The following is a 22568-nucleotide window of genomic DNA, read 5'->3' as shown; positions in this document are numbered from 1 at the left end:
AATCTAAGAGTTAAAACAGTTACAGTGATACACTGAGAGATAGAAAAGAGAATGGTCACTTTCAACAAGGGAACCTGCGTCTGATTTAAATTGCACCAGGAAAAAATGCGCCATTATTGTACACAATCACTATTAAATATAGGCAGTAATTTTCCAACAGATAAGTGTCAACCAGCTACTCTCTTCTATTGTTAAAATAAAAGGGTAAAATGCAAGTAGTGATAATTCTGTGATTATTTGCAATATAAGATAGTAAAGCAACTCTACAAGTTGACTGATACTTTGAAAAATGGAAACTAATACAGTCATATTAGTTTCATTATTTCGTTACATTCTAAAACTAATATTATTCAATAGTCATCTCACACGAAATCACATCATTAGCTTGACAAAAAGATCAATAAACAAGGAAGGTAAAGAATAGAGTCATGATCATTACAAACATAAATATGTAATGTTATAAAATGCATGTATGTTGAATCAGATTGAAGTACAAAGTAATCAACAAAGCTGGAGTACTTAGTAATATTAACTATTACCCGTATGCAAGTATAATAATATTAATACATAAGGAGAATGCACTTATTAAGTATAACTATTATCGAACTATTTCGTTTAAACCTGTTCAGAGAACCAAGCGAACTAGTCTTCAACTATTAGTATTTTTTTCCTCTTATAATTGGTCCTCAACTAGTTCAGAACTAAAATCAGTTCAAAAAAATAAAACTAATTCAGTTCGCCGATTTCCTGAATGAAACCACTAAAACTGGTTCGGTTTGAATCAGCATAAAAAAACATTGAGCAAGCATTGTTTAAATCCCCATTTTTTTAGAAGGAAGGATAGAAGATGCTAAGTTAAGCTATTGAACGAAGAAGCTCTTGAGGAAAGGAAGAGAAAGGTAAGTTTGTGCTGCTAGTGTTCCACTGCTGCTGTTCCAGAAGGAGATTAGAAATCAGGAAATGGGTGAAGTTTCACTGAGTCTGTTAAGAAGAAAGAACGAAGAAGAAGAAAGAAAAGAAAAGAAAAAATTAAAAGGTACTTAAACTACGTCGTCTCTTCTTCCATGCTGTCCCACATCCAAGCTCTGTCAGCACACTAACGTGCCATATAGGCACCGTTAGTTTGGCTGTTACGGTGGACTTCATAGAAGGACTAACGTGACCCCTTTTTTGTTATTTCAGGGACCAATTGGATGGCAAAAAAATTAATTTATTGCTTTTTTAATAAAAAAATTACGAATAAGTAGTCGTTTTGAAATTAATTACGAAAATATAATCGTCAAACACGCCTCATGGGGGCGTGACCGGTTGGAGAGAGACACGCCCAATGTTGGGCGTGACCTAAGCGTGACTCACGCCCACATGGGGCGTGACCAAGTTGGAGAGAGACACGCCTAATGTTGGGCGTGACCGAGGAGAGAGACACACCCAATGTTGGGCGTGTTTCACCAGGTGCTGCCACGTGTCACAAAAGTCAATAATTTGACCGTAAAACTTTGGAAGTCCATAACTTTTGACTCGGGTATCCGAATTAGGTAATTTTTTTTTGATTCCACATAACTTTTCGAGATCTACGTAATGACACCTAATTTGACCTATTTTGTCTCTTACAAAAAAAATTGAATTTACAACAATGATACCATAATTATTAAAAATGACATGACTTTGTTACCTTTTAATTATTACTAAAAATAATCTGACATTTTTATAATCACGAACAAAAACTTAAAAATCAAAATAAAACGAAAAGCACTCACTTAACTTTTTAATATAAATTATTTGATATTCTGTCACCGACAGATGTTAACTTTTATTAATTATAAATTTCATAAAATTCTTCACTCAAAATTTTAATATATATCTCAATAACATACATAATTAACCTTATCATAACTTACCATAATCATAAGTATCTTTATTATGAATGTTTCTAATCATAACAGTGGTTTTCTGTCCATTAATTTTTGTTTAAACGATCTTATGGTATTATTATTGTAAATTCAATTTTTTTGTGAGAGACAAAATATGCCAAATGAGGTGTCATTACGTAGATCTCGAAAAGTTATGTGGATTCAAAAAAAAAATTACCTAATTCGGATACCCGAGTCAAAAGTTATGGACTTCCAAAGTTTCATGGTCAAACTGTTGGCTTTTGTGCCACGTGGCAGCACATGGTGAAACACGCCCAACATTGGGCGTGTCTCTCTCCTCGGTCACACCCAACATTGGGCGTGTCTCTCTCCAACCGGTCACGCCCTTATGGGGCATGTTTAACTGCTATATTTTCATAATTAATTTCAAAACAACTACTTATTCATAATTTTTTATTAAAAAAACAATAAATTAATTTTTTTGCCCCAATTGGATCCTTTTAATAGCTAGAAACTGAAAGGAATTTGTAGATATTGTGAGACACTAAAAAAAGTAGTTAAGAAAACGCTAGCATGGTGATATAATAAATAAAAAATATGTTACAGTGTGGTCTGGTACGCTAATTGTGATTGATTCTGAAATCTGAAACCCTAATCGAGCATGGGGAAGAAGCGAAAGCTCGCACCGAAATCCACTGAAACCGCTGAACCCCCACTGAAGCAGCATCAATCTCAACCTCAACCTCAATTGGAACCTGAACATGACAATGCAGCTGAAGAAGAATACGAAGAAGTCGAAGAAGAAGTAGAGGTCGAACAAGAGGAAGAAGAAGATGAAGAACAACAACAAGATGATGAACAACAACAGCAACAACAAGAAGAAGACGAGGAACCGATTCAGAAGCTTATAGAACCCTTCGGCAAGGAACAAATCATGAACCTACTATGCGAGGCGGCGACCAAGCACCGTGACGTGGCGGATCGGATCCGCAAGGTCGCCGACGGGGACGCCGTCCACCGGAAGATCTTCGTGCACGGCCTCGGATGGGACACCACCGCCGCAACACTAATCAACGCTTTCAGCCAGTACGGCGAGATCGAGGACTGCAAGGCGGTGACAGACAAGGTCTCCGGAAAGTCCAAGGGCTACGGTTTCATCCTCTTCAAGACGCGCCGCGGCGCGCGGAAGGCCCTCAAGGAGCCGCAGAAGAAGATCGGCAACCGCATGACGGCGTGCCAGCTGGCATCGATCGGCCCGGTCCAGCAGCAGCCGGTTGCCGCGGTGCCACAGCTGCAGCAGCCGGCGCAACCAGCTTTTTCGGCTGGAGTTTCGGAGTACACGCAGAGGAAGATCTATGTGAGCAACGTTGGGGCGGAATTGGACCCGCAGAAGCTGTTTGCTTTCTTTTCGCGGTTCGGTGAGATCGAGGAAGGGCCGTTGGGGCTTGATAAGGTCACTGGAAAACCGAAAGGGTTCTGCTTGTTCGTTTACAAGAGTGCGGAGAGTGCGAAGAGGGCCTTGGAGGAGCCTCACAAGGAATTCGAGGGCCATATTTTGCACTGCCAAAGGGCAATTGATGGTCCCAAGCAGGGGAAGTTGCAGCAGCTCGTGAATCCTCAGAGTCAGAGGCCCCAATTTCAGAGAAATGATAGTGCTGGTTTTGTTGGTGGTAGTGGTGGTGGTGTTGCCCAACCGGTGGGGCACTTGATGGCTCCGGCTGGACCAGCAATCGGGTTTAATCAGTCAGCTACTGCTGCGCAGGCTCTGAATCCAGCTCTCGGGCAAGCGCTGACTGCACTGCTTGCGTCCCAGGGTACATTGGGGCTTACTAATTTGTTGGGGAGTCTCGGAACAAGTGCGGCGGTTAATCCCGTTGTTCCAGCTGCGGGGCATGGAGTGCAGGGTGGTTACAATGTGCAGCCAAATATAAGCCCCGGTGTTATTGGAGGATATGGGAATCAGGTAGGATTGCAGGCGGCATATCCGAATCAGCAGATAGGGCAGGGTGGCTCTGGAAGAGGCCAATATGGTGGCGTTCCACCTTACATTGGGCACTAGGTACGTGGCAGGTATGGATTGGTGTATATGTTCGTATTCTTTCCTGAAAACATTAGCTTCTTTTCCTCTTTAGCTTGTTTTTCTATCTATTGGGTACTATACTTTTTTTTTTTACTTATAGTGAGAAACAGGGATGATTTTAGACAAAGTGAAAGCAAGATAGTTTTTTATGGTCTGATCGGGGTGATTTTAATACTAAGTTTTCAAGGGTGTTATATAGGATACATTGATTGCATAGCATGAGCTAAAATTGTTGACTCTTTTTTCCTTTTGCCTTGCTGAGTTCCAGTTTCGTTCCCTGTTCTTGTTGCGCTCTAGAATTTGTATTTGTCTGTCAGGAACATAGTGTTTTGCTGTCCGCTCATATTTGTTATATCTGACTGTAGTTGTTTCCATCAGTGTTGCTGTACATAGAGTATAAAACTATTATGTTAGATGACGAAGATGTGAAAGGTGATGAAATGATGTGAAAGTACATAATCATTTTGGAAAGTAAGGTAGATGAATGAGGTACATAAGGAGTTCGAAGTATCTGAGGATGAAGAATGATAGTGGACAGGGAACATGCCAGCATTGGAGTTGGACAGAGATGATCTATGTGGATTTTCTCTCATCAGCACTCTTGTTTATGCCTTGCCTTTTTTTTTTTTGAATTAAACAAGCAGTAGTTCCTTGATTTCTCTTTTCCATGTTCATTGTTCCTTTGTGGTTGCTCCTCTCCCATCTTTTCTCTCCTCCTTTGTGGAGCGGTTATGGGCTTGTTAGTATGTTTTGTCTGTTGGAGTTCCTATTTTCTGATTGGTTCATGTGTGATTTGGAGGACTTTTTTTTAAAATAGTTGCAACTTTTGTGAGTTTAGTAGTATCAATTTTTTGGTAGCTTTTTTTTTTTTTTTTTTAAAACATATAGCTTTATTACTTTAGATCAAATATCAAAGTAGCATACATTCAGATCATAGAAGAAATGTTATTTAAGCTATAATTTGATTGAAAATTTTGAATTTTGACTATAGAAACAAAATGCTGATAAATGTTTACTTAAGTTTTGGATATTGGCAATTAGGGTGACTAGCAGTGTTAATTTTGTAGAGATTGGCAAAAAGACTGATTAATGTAGCCCCTTGTGTATGTAACAGTGGGCTTTGTGTCTAACCCTCTCCGGATATCTGTTTGTCAATTTCACGAGAATAGAGGAGATTTGGCATTATTTGTGACCTGAAATTCTGGGAGTAAATGAATCAATGAATCTTTTGAGTTTATTGCATATAATGGTGTGCTTTTTTGGAAGCCACTCTGTTAAAATGTTGCTTTTAGTTTCTGTTCGATTCTGTGTAGGCTTTGTTGTTCAGATATTTTTCTTTCTGTATATACCGCTAGTCTTTGCACCAACATTAATGTACTTATTATGTTCTCTCTTTCATGTGCGATGAGGAACAGATCAAGTTTTACTCATTTATTAAATTCCAATTAATGTTTATGGCCTGTTTAGTTCATTACTAAGACTTATGGAAAATAATCTACCGTGGTTTCTTCTCACTGAAACGTTATTTTTGCTGCCCTATATTTAGTTGGTCAGTGGTCTTCAATTGTTGTTGGATAATGTTTGCAACACAGTTTTTAATTTTTTATTAAAAAAAAGCTTTGTAAAACAACTTTGTGATATTCCCAGCATGTTGAATTGTCAAATCATTTTGAGCTTGGTGTTTGACTTTCAATAGCTCTCACCAATTTTACTGAAGTTTGGTTTTTGGACCCTTCTTTTTATTCCTTTTGCAGATTCCACATAAGTGCATCAGTCTTTTATTACTGGCCTGGTGATTCTTCTGAAGTTTAAGGAGCTGATGCAATTGGCAGTTTTATAATGAAATGTTACTTACTACAATGATCAGAATATTTAAATTACCAAAAGGAGTTCTGTTTTCGCCACCTACTTTTTCATCTTTAGTACCATTTCAAAATATTGTAGTATTTTGACTTTTAAATTATCTTCAAAAAGTCCTATGTTTTTGTTTTGTAAATTATAGTTTTAACAGTATTATGAGGAGTTCGGGTGCTGAGCTAATTATACGTTGAACTTTGTTTATGTGAACCATTGTTCTTAAATTTGGTATTCAAGAGTTGCTTGATTGTGTTTTTTATGGTTATTGGATATTATTTTCTCTTGTTTTTAATTTTTTTATTTATTTCTTACATACTTGATCTTTCATTCCTTTTTGAACACAGAATGATTGAAATGAAACGTGCATAATATGCTATGTGCTTTTTGTCTTCAATATTGGTTAGAAATCAATTTATCAAGTTTTTGGTTTTGATTCTGTTAATAGTATGTATACCTAATTTTGTGGTTATTTTGCAGGTTTGACAGCCATAATTATGTAAACATGCACCAATAATGAAATCAGTGTAAATTAAAAGGGAGAAAACAAATGCTTTTGATTTAAGTTTGATTTTGACCTTCTTGTAAAGTTCCCACATTTTGAGAAATGTTTTTATGTGGTATAATTCCTCAAATAGGAACCTGATGCAGCTTTTCTTTTCTCCATTCTTGCTAAGGAAAAGCACAACAGAGAGAACTCTTTTCTCAAGGCTGTTTTTCCATTTTAACCGAGGTTTTCCAATCCTCTTTTGTCATGGTCATGCTTATCTAAAACTGACTTTGAGATGTGTGGAGAACTTTTCTTCGCCAGTACACGGACTGTCTTCTCTGCTTTCAACCATATTTGTGTGCTGTGCTTTCTCTGTTGTGCATTAAGTTGCACATTTTCTTTCTTTTGTTCCTCTATTTCCTCTTTTCTCAAAGGATCTATTTGTCACTTACTTCAAAAGAAAATCTTTACCCTTGAGTGGACGTGTGAGGACTTTGATTATCACTTTCAAAATACTTCATTTATATCAATTATTGGCTGAAGCAGTTTAGTTTCATAATGTTTCGGATGGCAACATGGTTTTTTGACCTCCTTTTGAATGGTCTGCATTCTTTTCAAACTTGCACATTGTTGCATGTTTATGTTCCAGAACACCAAATTTTTCATTCGTGTTGGGTTTTATGGGTGTTAAATTTTCAACGCAAATCCTGCTTCTGAAGTAAAAGATGAATTTGGCTTAATCATAATGATAATGGACTTGTTTGTAGCTGATTATCCTCAAATAAAATAGGTGACTTTGGTGGACTGGAAGGTAAGTTGCAGTATATTATGTCTATTTTCTTATCTTGATTATCCTCATACTTGGTAGGCCTTTTTGCAGTCTTAAAAGCTTTTTATTTTGGGATCTGAAAAGTGCTGTTGCTCACTGTTTCTCAATCTTAACTTCTTTGGTAGATATCCATTACCTCCTGCATATTCGCTCTTTTCTTCCTTCAATTAAAAAAAGGATAATTAATTATACTTGCTTTGTCAAAAAGTAGGCGTAGAAAATATAACGTCTACCAGAATATTGATACTTTGATTGCTTGATGAAACTGTGATTTGCTTCCTGTGTATAGAAATCAAAGTTCCAAAGCACCATGGACATAGATAAGTTGAGGTACAAACCTCTTGTTTACTTCAGTTGCATGAGACAACCCTGATTTACCTCCTGTGTCTAGAAATTTAAGTTCTAATTCACCATGGGTTATTGACATGGTTGTCAAAATCATGAACCCTAGCCCACCTTTGTGATGCTGCTGCTGCATTCCTCTTCTCTTCGGCTGAATCCGAACCCCCCTTTTCTTCATTTTGAGCCATGCTGAATCCCTCTTCTTTATCGCTACTGCTGTTTTGGCTAGTTTTTTTCTTCTTCTCTGCTGCTACTGGTTTGGCCACTACCCTTGTTCTTTGGCTCTACACCGGTGTGAAAATAAGACGTCTTACATTCAATGAAAACCATTAATCTACTGGTATCTAATAACTCATATAACTACTAAGTGTATGACATCTTGTTCTTACAATGTAAGTTAATTCTACCCCAATATATATAGGGTTAGGATCATTTTATACCAGTATAAGTTATACTCTTATTCTTGGGTGTCGATTCCACTTACATCTAACGATTGTTTTTTAGTTATATGAACAATTGGATACAAGTGGATCAATGGCCATGAATGAGTGTAAGATCTCTTATTTTGACACTGGTGTAACAATAACCTGCTTCATACATACATACATGTTGGCCATGAATGAATATAATTTTGTATCTTAGGTAGAATCTTATCTGTATTATGATCACTGGTTTAAGTGTTTCCCTCCTTGAAGGTAAGATGTCGATTTTGACTACTATGGATATTGATAGGTTGAGGTAAAAATCTCTTTTACGATTTTGATTGAAGGTAAGTTGGATTTATGACTGTCATTTGATTGGACCCTTGACTCGTTCTTATTTCATGATTTTTTCACCTTGTGATTTGGTGTGATGGAAAAAAGAAATTATTGTAATAATGCAATGTTTTTTAACTGTTACATTTCATGTTGTAGCTCTTAATCTGCTGAATAGAACTAGGGGTTGAGGCTTCCTTTAGAAGCCTGCTTTGCATTTTAGCGAGATGTTTAGCTTTTCAGACTGCCCTTGGTTTGGCCGCTTCAAGATATATGTTTGACTTATTTTCACTTCTCATAAGCCTTCAAAATTTGTAATGGTGTTGTAAAATGAATACAAACTTGAAGACCCTTAATGCATATTTACTACGTAGCAAAACAAGATTGTAGAAGGGATGCTACGTTCAAAATGCTATTTTACAACTGTTGAGTTGTATTGAAGTTGCTTATCAAACCCAAAGGGTAAATGTATGGTAGAAGTTGTTCATAAATTCAAGACAGTCGAGTTTTTCATTAAAATTTCAATAACTGTTACGTGTGCATATATACGAGGGGAATTACGAACGCATATATTATGCTCTTGGTGCTCACTGGATGGCGTTTAATTATTATGAAAAGCCAAAATTGAGTACCCACTGATGATGATATCTATATTTCATTTCCGCGTTGTGAAGTTTTCTCCCTTTTAAATGTAAAATGAAAGCAAAGTTGAACGTTTTATTGAAGTTATTTGTTTGTCTTGCTTTGCAATATCCGACAAGTCATACTAAAATGTTTGTTCAAATGTAGATCTAGGTCTTTTTGGGAATCGGAATGAGGCAGTGTTTGCTAATTCTAGGTAGCCCCTTCGTGCTTCTCTTTTCTTGTGAACAATTCGTTTGGCCAACTTGTCAAATATGGTTAAACGCTTATTTGTGCAAGTGTATTTTAATCTGTCTGCTGATGAAATATGAAAATATAATCTTTATCGAAACTTGTCTCGTGATGCTGAATTGGTCGTTTGTGCTGGAGAAATCGTAAAAACAATCAGGCTATGAGATGAACATAGACACCGCATTGACTTAAGAACAAGTGCCTGATGCCCGTAAAGAAAAGAGCTTTCGAGGGCTAGCAGGATCGATTTTCATAGCCTCTATCTTGAAAGACGAATGTAGATGATGGTGGGCAATATCAAAAGTAACAACTTCGTTGTTTTAATATCAGCATGAGAGAAGTACAATGACAAGAAAGTAGAGTAAATTACTTTCTTTTCGTATATTTTATATGGGATATATTTTTCTTATGTTGTAGGAAAAGAATTACCTCATGTTGTAGAAATAAAAGTATAAGTGGGACCCACATGTAAGAGGAGAGAGAAAAAAAAAGTGGTGGGACCCAACCCTTTTTGTGTGTGTAGGAGAGATGTTTATCTCATGTAAAATGAGATAAACATAACCCATTTTATATTTGTTACACGTCTTTATCACTGGAATTTATACACTTTTAATCTACTCTAAAATATTTACAAATTTAATATGGATAAAGGATTTCTCCGGTCAACGGAGATAAATTATCTCCGGTGAGTTTAAAACGACGTCGCTTTGGGACGGAAATCAAGGTATTTTTGTAATTTTAATATATTGCAGGGTTATATTAGTCTTTATCATTATAATTTTTTAATTTTATAATCTCAAAACGATGTCGTTTTGAACACACCGGAGATAAAGTTATTTTCATTGAGCGGAGAAATATTTTTTTCTTAAAATATTTGTTAATTCGGTTATTATTTCGTAGAAGTTTTATTGTGAAATGTAATTTTCATCGTTCAAATTTATGGGCAATGATTTTCTCCTTTGAGAAAATAAATGCATTCCTACTGAGATAAAAAAATGGTGGGGCCATTGATTTATAAAAAAAGAAAAGAAAAGGAAAGCTCAGAAAACCGTTTATTTTAACCCCATATTTATATGCTGGAATAGTTCGAAGAAATCTTTCATTCGATGTATGATAATTGTAGTTCTACAAGTGTGAAGTTTACTGAGCTTTTATTGTACGTCACTCTGTATTGTGGTATTTATTGCACTTTACTCTCCTTTTCCAAATTTCTTCTTCTTTCTTTTTGTTGCCAATCACAATTTCCAAATAACTTCTTTTTTTATAGTAACTTATTTTTTAGTTCTAATAAAAACGAGGAAAACTAGTTTATTTCTTAGTCACTTGTGTTGGGCAGGTTAATTTGCTATTGTGGGAGCAATTTTCTTTTGGAATTGATTGTGTCACAGACTATACAAAAGAATTTCGGGCATTAATTTGTGGGGAAATAGTGAGGGAGAGAGAAAGGAATAAGAGAATGAATGGCAGATTGGCAATGATTTCACTTCTATAAGTGTGTGAGGATTTTAGTATTGTGATGTTAACCAAACTCATTTTATTCATGATATATTTTGAATTTCTTAAGGATCACAAATAGCTTTTTTATTTGTTAGGGACTAAAGCGAGCATCATGAAATTTGCTGAGGACCAAAAAAAATATTTACTTTAAATTTTATATAGATATTTGATAAGTTACAAATGTCTCTATTTAAGTTTTTTATTTTATTTCTCATTCTTCTTTGGTCACATTGCATCAACTATTCATAATATAATTCTGAAGTTTCTAAACTGACTTTTGTCTATACAATTAACTTTTCCCTTTATTTATACAAAGAGATATATAGTGGCGAGTCATGTATGCATTGGGATTTTTCAAACAGCGGGGATATATACCCTCACATCACACAATGTAGATTCACACTTGCTTCTCTCCACCTGAGTTTGACGTGTAAATGTGTGATTTATCTGGTGAGGAACCATCATTCATCAAGAACATTGATATAAGTATGGAGGTTTAAAGTGGTTGGGTAGGTCAATTCATTCAATGAATACAGATGCAAAGTTTCCAACTTACCCCAACCCCATGCACATTCTAATTAAGCTGCATTTAAACTTGACATATTATTTTTATGAAATTTCATAGTTAAATATGGTATGGATTATATTAGTGACCATTTGATACGTATTAATAATTAAACCATTATCTCACCCGGTGGTGGATAGGGTGTTCATCAACCGATCCAAACCGACTCAAACCGCGGTGACCGAACCGAAAAATCGATAACCGAAAAATCGAAAACCGATTAAAAACCGCAAATTTTAATTGGATTGAATAGGTTTTTGGATGGGTTGATGAAAACCGATCCAATCCAAACAAATCCAATATATTAATTTTCCTCTACCTACTTGGGTATTTCTCTAATCATAGCCTAAAAATTTCTAAACCCAAGACTCATTAACCCATTAACTAATCCCAAGAAAAATTCTAGTCATATCTCATCAACAAAATTTTATCTTTGTAGCGCTTCATATCTCATTGTCAAAATTAAAAAAATTATATTATAGTTTACTAATGCTTTTGTATTTCAAAAAAAAAATTTACAAAGCCAATATATACAAAAGATGTTATTTGCGCAATAATCATGAAATAAATTTTAGGATTTTCAAAAAACCGAAAATCGATCCAATCCAAACCGGAAAAAATTGGATTGGATCGGATTTGAAAAAAAATCAAAACCGAATGGATGATCACATGATCAAACCGAAGAGATTGGATCGGATGATTTTTGCTTCCAAAATCGATCCAATCCAGACCACGAACACTAGTGGCGGAGCCAGCAAAGTATTTTAGCTAGTGATAAAAATTTCAGTTGGTGCTAAAATAGCTACGGTTATATAGCTTCAAAACGTGGCTAGTTTTCAAAAAATTTGAAACATGATTTATTATGTTTATTTAGCTACGTTTTTGAACCGTGGCTAAATTAGCCAGTGCAAAGTCCCTTAACGAATTTTGTAGAAAGAATACAAGAATGTCTTCCGCGCAGAGGGAATTGGATGAATAAAGATTAAAAAAAAAATCAATCTCATTCAAGTCACAATCTATATGAAATTTTCAAAGTTATTAGTCGAGGCTAACACCAACGTGGCTGCCCCACTTAATTCTCACTTAAAACTCAAGCTGTGACACAAAGTTTACTTTAATAGCTTCGTATTAAACTTTTCAAATATTTATAATAATCGGATATCGGAGGCAATCAATAAACTGCAACATGATTCGGAAGCATACTTACTTTCTAGTATCTCTTTCCACAGTACAGCCAAATATGATTTGCAGCTCTGGAATGTATTATGAGTATAAAGACTGCACTCTTTATATTGAAGCAAATATAGTTCCACTTTACCATTGACAGTTAATTTCATTAGGGACAGATAATCTTTCTTTTAAATATAGTCCTCTAACTAATGAAAAGACACCAGCAATACGGTAAAAGATAGAAAATGGTGCAAAAAATAAACATACTAATTAAGCATCATATTAATCATCAGATTCCAACCCTCCTTTTTTTTTTTTTTTTGGAAGAAAGGACAACCCTCTTTTCTTATGGCTATTTCCTCAAAAAAACTTAAAGAAGGCTTCAAAAGTTACACATTATGAATACGGAAATTCTAGCAATTGATAATATGATATAAGGGAATAAAGTTTGTCAGGTAAGCGTAGATAAAATTATTTCTTATATATATAAAATATGAATTTATTTTTTTCAGTAACTGCAAATAATTTATTTATATTGAGTTTCAAAATGATATTATTTTAAGAACGAATACAAATAATTTATTTGCAGTCAATGTAGACATTTTTGTGTAAAAATATATAGAGTTTAATTTTCTTTTTCTCGTATAACCTTATACGAGTCTTATATACTTTTAGAAGATAATTTTTTATTTTAAACTTTATATACGCTTGATGTATAGCAGAAACTCGGATAAACGAATGTATGTCTTTTCGTTCTTTGAAGCAACAATCACATTTGCCTATGACTTGAATATGCTTTTTGCAGGTAGTGAATATTCGACGACAGCTCAGCTTATATTCAACGCAATCATATCCTAGTAGGAATTATCGTAAAGTGCCAAATTAAGGAAGACATACCACTAAATAATACATGCAATTGAATTTTAAATTTGATATAATAATAATTTAAAAGAATGTTACAGTCATTTAATATTTATCACATTATTTAATAAAATTAATATTTCATATATTGTTCAAATCATTGAACAATATAATAAATTACTAAATAGTAGTATAATTCTTAGCATTTAAATTAAGGGTTTGGTGTTTGTCATTTTAAATGACATACGTTATATCATTTTAGGATAGAGATAGACACAGAAAAACAGAAATTATGGGAGAGAGAAATTGAGTGATTTTTTTAATTTAAAATTTAAATTTTCTGTGTCTACATCTCTTAAAATAACATAACTTTCTGTCATTCCTTGAATTAAATTCATAAAATTCCTGCAAAAAAGTTTGAATAGAAATGGGAACAAGAATAAAATAGGAATCTCTAGTACCTGCCGCCAGCCGCTTGCTAACACTAGTAGTGGTCTCCGACATCTCTGTTTCTGACAGAAGAGTGGCCTCCAACTTCCTCGAGAAAGTGACTTCATTTGTTAAATTGGGAATGAAGTAGACAGAGCAGGGACAATCTCTTCTATAGTGATATTATATATTTAGTCTTAACAAGACAACTAGTAAATATTAAATTGATGAATTAATTCTATTTTATATATAAAATATATGAAATCTTTTAATATATAAAATATATTAAAATCTCACATAAAATATATATATATATATATATATATATATATATATATATATATATATATATGAGATTATATCACATACTTATAACTATTTTTCCCTTATAATCTTTTTCCATAAAAATTAAATCAATGGCTCTGACTTGGAGTCATTTTAATTTGATCTAATGATAATAAAAATATTTATGAAATTATAAGAAAAAAATTGTTATATATATATATGTGTGTGTTACATGTTATGTGAGATAATTTTATTTTCTACATATATATAAAAGTGTGAGAGACTTATATTTTCTTTTTTTTTTCTCTTCTCTTCTCTTAACATGGCTCTACATGGGTCCTTCACACTTTTATGTTTGTGTAAGAGATAAAATTATCTTCTATAACACAAAAAATATTAATCTCATATATATATATATATATATATATATATATATATATAGGGGAATAATCCGTTTACAAATTTTTTTTACAAATTTTTGCAAATTACACTGTGTACTCCTGGGAGAACATAGTATAACCTAATGTTCTCCCGGGAGAATATAGTGTAGTTTGTAAATAAAAAATTTGTAAATATAACCCTCCCCATATATATATAAGATAAAGGGAGATAAAGATTATTTCCCACGACCAAAAATAATATTGTTTTGAGATTTAAGAAAAAAATTCATAGCGTTTTGGTAAAATACGTGTTGCAAAAAGAAACAAAATTCTCAAAAAAATACAATACTTTCTAAATTTTGGAACTCTAAAATAATCTCATCATTTTAGGTTTTAGGAGACAATTCTATTTACTTGTGAAACATTTTTCTCCATATATAAGTATAGATATAGAAAGAGAATGTGAGAAGAACTAACTATTTGATCTTATGTGGAGTAAAAATTAACTTCTACCATCTTTAATGGACTTAAGGATGAAAACTAGTCAAGCTCCTAGGTTTCATGTTGATATGTGAAAAAAACACATGCACGCCTAGGTTTCGTGTTGATATATGATAAAAAAAAGAAAAGAAGAAAAACACTTGCACGTGCATGAACTCCTCGGTGGAATGCGCACGCGGATTCTTATGCATACATTACATGTGCCTTTGAATGAGTTTGTCCGTTTGCTGAGCCTTGAAGCTCACATGCTGCTGCTGCTACTTCAGCCTTGTGAGATTCCTATAATCCTCACGCTAGCTGCAGCCATACACTATAACTTCTCTTCAACATGCACTGACACAAATATCCAAGTGTAGAGTGAACACACTGACAATGTAATGTGAGAGTAAATCCATACCAAGTAACAATTAGAAGTTTCCAAAATCGTCAATGACTGTATTTTCCTTTCTTTCTATTTTCTTTTTTTTTTTTGCTAGTTTGATTTAGTTATATATGCAGGTAAGTGTCTGTTGTTAAGTCTCAATCCTTGTGATGAAGTGTCCCTTGACATTTTTTCAAAGTGCTTGTTTGGTTTATGGAAAAAATATTTGTTATTTTAAATGACACAACTTTATGTTATTTTTATTAAAACTACGTCGTTTTGGTATGTTTCGCATTTTTTCTCCTCCACTTTCTTTTCCCCCCTATTTTTATGAAAAAGAAAAAATGTAAAAAAATATCAAAAACACGTCAAAACGACATAATTTCATTAAAAAACGATACAAAATTATATCATTTAAAATGATAAACACTTAACCCTTGGTTTATATATCTGTTTGGGAGGAAGTGTACTTGCAAAATTTGATGTGCCTTCATAGGGAAAAGAAAATAAAACAGGAAACATTTGTCTATAAAAGTGCTCAAAACAATGTCATATATATAGCTATTTCAATAAAAAAGAGGGTTCCAAAAATTTTGTAAGCTTTTGTTGACCAATCTATCTTCACTAAGTATCTCTATTTAGGTAGGCATAAGATTTGTAAAGGCCTCTCATCTTTCCAAATTTGATCAAATGCTTGAGCCTGTTATAGTCCCGATTCCTAGTACTCTTTTGGATTGTTTTCACTCAATATCAAGACACGATCATTCTATCCTTTTTATTTTTTTGGTTATTCAAGTAAGGCTCACTCTATCTTTATGCCTGTAAATGCTCAAGCAGCATAAAGGGGATATTGACCTCCGTGTAGTATCTTTTTTCTGAATCCTATTGAAGCTAAAATTCCTGAACAAGTACCCAACAATTTCTTAGGTACCATAGGGATGGAACTAGAAAATTATAGGGGAGATGGTATATTCAGTAAAATCTTTGAAGAAGAAATAGATTTAATCTATATGATAGTATGAAAGGTGTTATTATTGCCTCTTGACCCTGCACCTAAGTTTGCTTATTCCTAGGTACATAAAGGTCAGCTTCCTATTGGTGTTTCAATTGCACCAAAATGACATCTACGTGGGCCATGCACAGCACCAATGGATGCCCTTCATTGTATGTACAATGAGGGAACAAAAAAAAGGAACTAATATCATGGTTCACTTTTAGTACAAGGTTAGAATTTTCTTGCCATATTCTTTGCTCTCGGCATATATTTTTGGAACCCCCCCAATCCTTTCAAACAAGACCGACCAAATTATACCTCACTAACAAGGTGACTACTCAAGTTAGTTAATGTAAGGGTAAATCTTAGTACCAAGGCTCCTCGAGAGGGTAATGATAAGAGTTGATTGTACACAATACTTTTTATATAGAGATTATTTTTCGTATTCAAACTCATAATCTTTCAATCACAAGGAACAATCTAATTATCGCTCCGAAACTCATTTTTAGTACTTAATGTCCAAATTAAATGAAAAAAAAATTGTAAAACAAACACACCCTTTACTAAGGGTTCAATATTCAGAACTTCCTCCAATTTGAATGTTGTAGAATGTGAAGTTTGAAGTAACTACTTATTTTCGGAAGTACATAATTATAATGAATGATAATAAAAAAAATGAGATAATATGAATATCCTGCCTTTACGGAGACCGAACAAAAGTAGCAGAATAAATTTCTAGCTGAATAAGATATGCAAGAGAACACATCAAGGCTTTGCATATCTCAGCTATGTCCCGTGTGATATATGCAATATCAAATCTTTATTATTCAATTATAACTTTTTATCATTTAAAAGAAAGAGAATGTAGGTTCTTTTCCATTTACTATTATATAATAATATAATACATTCATCTTTTTCTAAATTTTTTTAATAATTCTTCCTCGCTTGGCGTGATTAATTGGTGGTGACCCCACTCTCAAATGAAAACTTGAAAGGCCCACTTTTGTTTTTAAGATTCAGATTGGATCCTGCAGCAAGTAGGTGAAAGGCTGAAAGTATAGTACCCTCAGATTTTGTTTTGTTTTGTTTTAAGTTAGGCAGTCAAAACAATCTATTCTTTAAACAGTTTCCAAAATTTATTTATTGATTTATAAATTCTTCTTTTTTTCCTTTGAAGGGAAAACTTAATCATTCTTTTGGTTCATAGAAGCAATGTTCTCCTATATTTTATAGAATGTTTTAAGTTTCCTCTTTCTAAGACCAAGAATAGTTTTTTTAATGCTGAGGTTTTTGCAGGATCAAATTTTGGTTTTTGTTCTTGGATACACACAGTGATGATGATAGGAATGAAGACATGCATATTTAGTTGATGCCTTTTTCTCTCTGCTATCATCCACTATTGGTTTCTAGTTTCTAGAGCTTCTGTTCTGCATCATTTTCTTCCTTTCCTATAATTCCCTTTGATATCCAATTTTAGACTGCTTGCTTTGTGTTTGTGAGTTAGTCTCACCAAATCTCAAAATTCAAGAGAAATTGTTTGTGTTTTGTTTCACTGGTTTAAAATTTGGTGCCAAGTTTGTTCATTTGGATACAAAAATCACAGCATAGATACTTTATTTTGGGTTTTCAGGTCACTTTGTTGCAATTGATACTGAGGTGGTTTCTGGGTATTTGGATTATTTTTTTGGCAAATGAAACAAATTGGGTAGTAAGGCTGGTTCTGGGATTCAGAAAATGGGATCTCAAAGTGGGGGAATCCAAGAGCCAAAGACAGGTTCTTTGGCTACGCAAGGGTCCTTGTACAATCTCACCCTTGATGAGGTGCACAACCATCTTGGGGATTTAGGGAAACCCCTAGGAAGCATGAATCTGGATGAGCTTGTCAAGAGTGTGTGGAGTTCTGGAGCTGGTCATGCCTCTGGATTGGATTCTGGTACTGAATCTTATATGCAGCATGGTCAGCTAGCTTCTTCTGTGTCATCTTTGAATCCACAGGGAAGCCTAACAATGTCTGGGGATCTTAGCAAGAAAACTGTTGATGAGGTTTGGAGAGATATGCAACAGAAGAAGAGTACTACTCAGGAAAGACAACCTACACTCGGTGAGATGACTCTGGAAGATTTCTTGGTAAAGGCTGGTGTGGTTACTGAATCTTTTCATGCTGAGGATAATGCTATGTCAGTGGTTGATTCCCAAAATAATGAATCACAGCATGCTCATTGGATTGGATACCAGCTTACTTCTGTGCAGCAACAGCAACAGCATCAAAATCAGCAGAATAATATGATGTCTGGTTTTCCGGGTTTTATGGCTGGCCATGTGGTTCAACAGCCAATCCAGGTGAATACAGTTTTGGATGGAGGATACTCTGAACCAATGGTGACTATGTCACCAACTTCTTTAATGGGTACCTTATCAGATACACAAACTCCAGGTAGGAAAAGGTTTGCCTCAGGGATTGTGGTTGAGAAAACTGTGGAGAGGAGGCAGAAAAGGATGATTAAAAATAGGGAATCTGCAGCTAGGTCACGGGCTAGAAAACAGGTTATATTTTTTTGCATGGTGTTTTTCTTTAAAGTCTTTTGTTTTCGTTTTGTTTTGTTTTGTTTTGTTTTTTTCAATTTGATACAAGGCTATATATATTTCAATGGACAGGCTTACACACATGAACTGGAGATTAAAGTTTCACATTTAGAGGAAGAGAATGAAAGGCTAAGAAGGCAGCATGTATGTTTCAACTCCTTGGTCACTGTGCATCTTTATTCTTGTCTGCTGATATTTGTTGGTCAGACTCATATCTTTTCCTACCATCTTGGCAGATAAATAAATGGTTGAAATGTTTGTTGTTAATTAAAACTTCAAATGGCCTTTCTTATAAAATGGAATGCTTGAACTGGTTGAACTTCCAAAAATACAGTTTAATGATTGGTTGATCTTTCTGTTGTCGTTATATATTTTTTGGATTCCTCTCTTTTTTGGGGTAAAATATTATAGTTGAAAGTGTTTGAGGTCTTTATGTTGATGACTTGAATGGAGAGTTTGAGGGTTAGAAGACAAAAGTGTAACATATGAGTGTTGAAATATTACAGGTAGCACATATTTTCATCACTAATTAGATGAATAGATCAGGGTTCTTTGAAGTTGAATATAAATTTTCTAGGATTTTCAGATTGTATCAGGTGCAGAAAAGAGTGCTTTGAAGGATCATAAGGAGGTAGTTCAGCAGGCTTCTCTACTGCTCATTGCTCTGCCAAAAGAGGACTTGTAACTGGGAGTAAAGACTTAAGAATATTTTTTTAACCCTTGATTAACACCTCTAAGAAATTTGGTGTAACAAAATAACTCCAGACATTTAAATTGTTTTGAAACTTGAGAATAGGTATTTGACCTTCCTTCCTTACTTATCTGGAAGTATCTTCTGTATAATGAAAAGAGATAGGATGATTTCACTCGTTAAAGTAGATACATTTGGCTAAGATAGCCAGATAACCAAGTTTGGACTTTGGAGAGTACCTTGTGGCTTCACGATTTGTCCAACCATTTTGTGAGCAGTTTGTCTTACTGAATACTGACACATTTCAAGTAAATGCTAAAAGAACCAATAGTAATGCCGAATCTGAACTAGGTGCTAGTGAAATTGAATGAAATAATCTTATATTTCTGCATTCTGTTGGTGTTTTTGACTAGTACCATTCTTGAATAATTTGAAGCATTTAATTATGTGTTAGAACTATGTTTGCAACCCAGACAAATATCCACACCAGTAATAAGCTACAACTTTCTTGAACAAACTTCAAGATCACAGAACTTGAAGGACATGGCACTCTGTGTCTGTGATATGGCTTTACCCAACAAAAGTGATCTTTGAACCAACAATTTGGTATCTGGTTAAGTGCTACTTTGAGTTTGCAACTTACTAACCACTTTCTTGTACTTGTTTATCTTCAGTTTACTGAATTATTACTGTTGAGATATATAGTCCCACATTGGTTGTATGTGCAACTAATGTGGCCTCTATAAGGCCTTGGACACTTCCACCCTTTGAGCTAGCTTTTGGGGTGGTGTATCCCAAGGTTCTTTACATGGTATCAGAGCCTCGCCGTCCCCCACTTTCTCTTGTGGAACTTCTTAGCACAGGTAGGCTGGGCCTGTTGCATCATCCACTCTTCAAGTCCAATGGGCTCTTATGTGAGGGGGCAACTAATGTGGCCTTTATAAGGCCTTGGGCACTCCCACCCTTTGAGCTAGCTTTTGGGGTGGTGTATCCCAAGGTTCTTTACAATTACATTGTTGAAACAAAAACAGCACATGAATGATGTTTTAGATAACATCATTAAAGATAGTTTTAGATTATTATAAAAAAGAAAAAGGTAGTTTTAGATGATTTATCTCTGCTCATTGTAACTCTTTTGTCATGAATCTTTCTCGCAGGAGATAGAGAGGGAGTTGCCAAGTGTGCCACCACCTGAACCTAAACATCAGCATCGCAGAACTAGTTCAGCTCCCCTTTGATGGCTTCGTTGCAAATGATTTCCTCACAAACTTTCATTCACTCCCATAGTTCTCATTTGCAATATATATTCACCACTCAAGTTTCCAACATTTGGAAGGCTATTTTTCTCCTCAGCTTGCTCTCTTGTAAGAGTGATTTCCTGTATGTAGATTATATAAACCCTGACTTCCAATTTACCAAGCACTATAAATATGCTTTAGTCTAATTTTTCGACACATTGTGGCTTTACTTACTACCATTTTTTGGGCTGTTGTATGTGTGGTGCAACTCATAAGTCATAACCATTACCCCATTGCATTTGCATAAACCAGTTAAACTTGTTTTAAACTAATTTCATGAAGAATGTACTTTTGCCTGCTAAATAAGTGTGGAATCACATGTATATATCTCCAAAATTGGTTTCTGCTTCGAGGTTATTACTGCTTAGTTAGTACGCTCTTGGGCTTCATAGGAGCAAAGTACTTTTGAGTTAGTGAAGAACCACTGTTCCATTGTAATTGTAAATTTCTATCGCTTGAAGTTTTATAGGATGCACCTGTTTCTGTAGGATGAAAGCGTGAATATAAAGTATAAAGTGGAAGGAAAGTACTTTATTTTCATTCTGTTACTCGGCAAAGCTCACAAAAGAAAAATTCATTTTCAACTACTTTCATATCATTTGAATGGCTAAAATCAGCAGGATCGAGTGCAAATATGTTGAACTTCACTTTTCATATTCTCACTTTTGTGTATGTAGTAATAGTATTTATTTTTTAAACCTTTATTCTTTATCTTTTGAAACAAGTACACAATTTCTGTTTGCCTGATTGCTACTGAACATAGGAGAGGGACAAGACAAGACAGTCATTAACCCCATCATGAACTAAGAGTGAACAGTAAGATCAGTTACAATGGAAGTGGTTCACAGGTCGGATTGATAGATCAATGGAAGTGACAAGACTCTATGCCAATTTTAAGAAGGAAAAAAAAAATGCTTATCAATCCATCCAGTTGGTTTGGCTTAAATTCTAAATCTGATCCACTGCAATTCATTTTGAATCGATATTTTGGTTTTTAATCAGAATAAATTAAGGGTTAAAGTTTAATTACGTGACAGCAAGTAAAAAAATTTTGCTGCACACACAAAAAACATCACATCACTCTATTTTTTTTTTTCTTTTTTTAATCAACTGTAGACCCCACCATTGATTGTGTGTGCTGCAAAAAAAAATTATTCCGTAGCAACATAATAAAATTTAAACCCATAAATTAATTTATCAAAGTACACTAAATATTAGTTCGAACAAATTCATTATAACATATTAAAACTTAAATTCAAATTTTAAGTTTAACTCTAAATTGTGAATTTGACAATATATGTTCAAAATCAAGAAAGAAAATAAAGTGGTCTACACACATATAAAAATATGGGAACCCATATGGAGCCATGTGAAGAATAAACAGAGAGAAAAAATATGAATCTCACACACTCTTATATTTGTATAGACGATAAAATTATCTCTTATATTTATATAAACGATAAAATTATCTCCTACAACATGAGAAATACTAATTCCAAGTATGAACAATGTGAAAATTTCTAAAGCTTAATATTATATGGGGTTTGATTTTCTCCATGAGAATTCAATTCTCATGTTGTGACTCAACTAGTGGTGGACTCCACATTTATTAAAAAAAAAAAAAAAAAACTTTGCACGCAAATTGAAGGATCACAACATGAGAATTGAATTCTCATACAACATGAAAAAATATTTTCCCATATATATATATATATATATATATATATATATATATATATATATATATAATATATATATGGGTCGGGATCATTTTACACCAGAGTAAGTTACACTTTTAATCTTGACCATTGATCCCACTTATATTTAAGCGCTCTAATTTTTAGTAATATAAGCCATTG

General features: G+C 34.1%; 2 protein-coding genes across 11 annotated transcripts; both read left to right on the top strand.

The window, feature by feature from the left end:
• The first annotated feature begins 2422 nt into the window (after window positions 1–2422).
• On the top strand, window positions 2423–6687 carry LOC133300451 (UBP1-associated protein 2A). Of its 7 annotated transcripts, none has more exons than XM_061500002.1 (2): window positions 2423–3930; window positions 6286–6687. In XM_061500002.1, exon 1 carries the CDS (start codon window positions 2533–2535, stop codon window positions 3928–3930), a length of 1398 nt encoding a protein of 465 aa, XP_061355986.1. In that variant the 5' UTR covers window positions 2423–2532; the 3' UTR covers window positions 6286–6687. The 7 variants fall into 7 exon arrangements, with proteins under 7 accessions (XP_061355986.1, XP_061355985.1, XP_061355988.1 ...); XM_061500001.1 differs by having other exon boundaries at window positions 2423–3941; XM_061500004.1 differs by lacking the exon at window positions 6286–6687 and adding an exon at window positions 5706–6208 and having other exon boundaries at window positions 2423–3906.
• A 10491-nt stretch (window positions 6688–17178) lies between these two features.
• Window positions 17179–20845, top strand: LOC133300457 (ABSCISIC ACID-INSENSITIVE 5-like protein 3). 4 transcript variants are annotated; one of them, XM_061500014.1, is made up of 4 exons: window positions 17179–17192; window positions 17768–18681; window positions 18793–18864; window positions 20569–20845. In XM_061500014.1, exons 2-4 carry the CDS (start codon window positions 17872–17874, stop codon window positions 20647–20649), a joined length of 963 nt encoding a protein of 320 aa, XP_061355998.1. In that variant the 5' UTR covers window positions 17179–17192; window positions 17768–17871; the 3' UTR covers window positions 20650–20845. The 4 variants fall into 4 exon arrangements, with proteins under 4 accessions (XP_061355998.1, XP_061355997.1, XP_061355999.1 ...); XM_061500013.1 differs by lacking the exon at window positions 17179–17192 and adding an exon at window positions 17347–17539; XM_061500015.1 differs by lacking the exon at window positions 17179–17192 and having other exon boundaries at window positions 17347–18034; window positions 18104–18681.
• The last annotated feature ends 1723 nt before the right edge of the window (window positions 20846–22568 follow it).

This window comes from Gastrolobium bilobum, unplaced genomic scaffold, assembly GCF_033153095.1.
Source record: "Gastrolobium bilobum isolate Gb01-03AN ecotype WA unplaced genomic scaffold, APGP_CSIRO_Gbil_v1 utg83583, whole genome shotgun sequence".
Lineage (NCBI taxonomy): Eukaryota > Viridiplantae > Streptophyta > Magnoliopsida > Fabales > Fabaceae > Gastrolobium > Gastrolobium bilobum.
The sequence above is the reverse complement of the archived record's forward strand: the minus strand, read 5'-3'. Positions and strand labels throughout refer to the sequence as shown.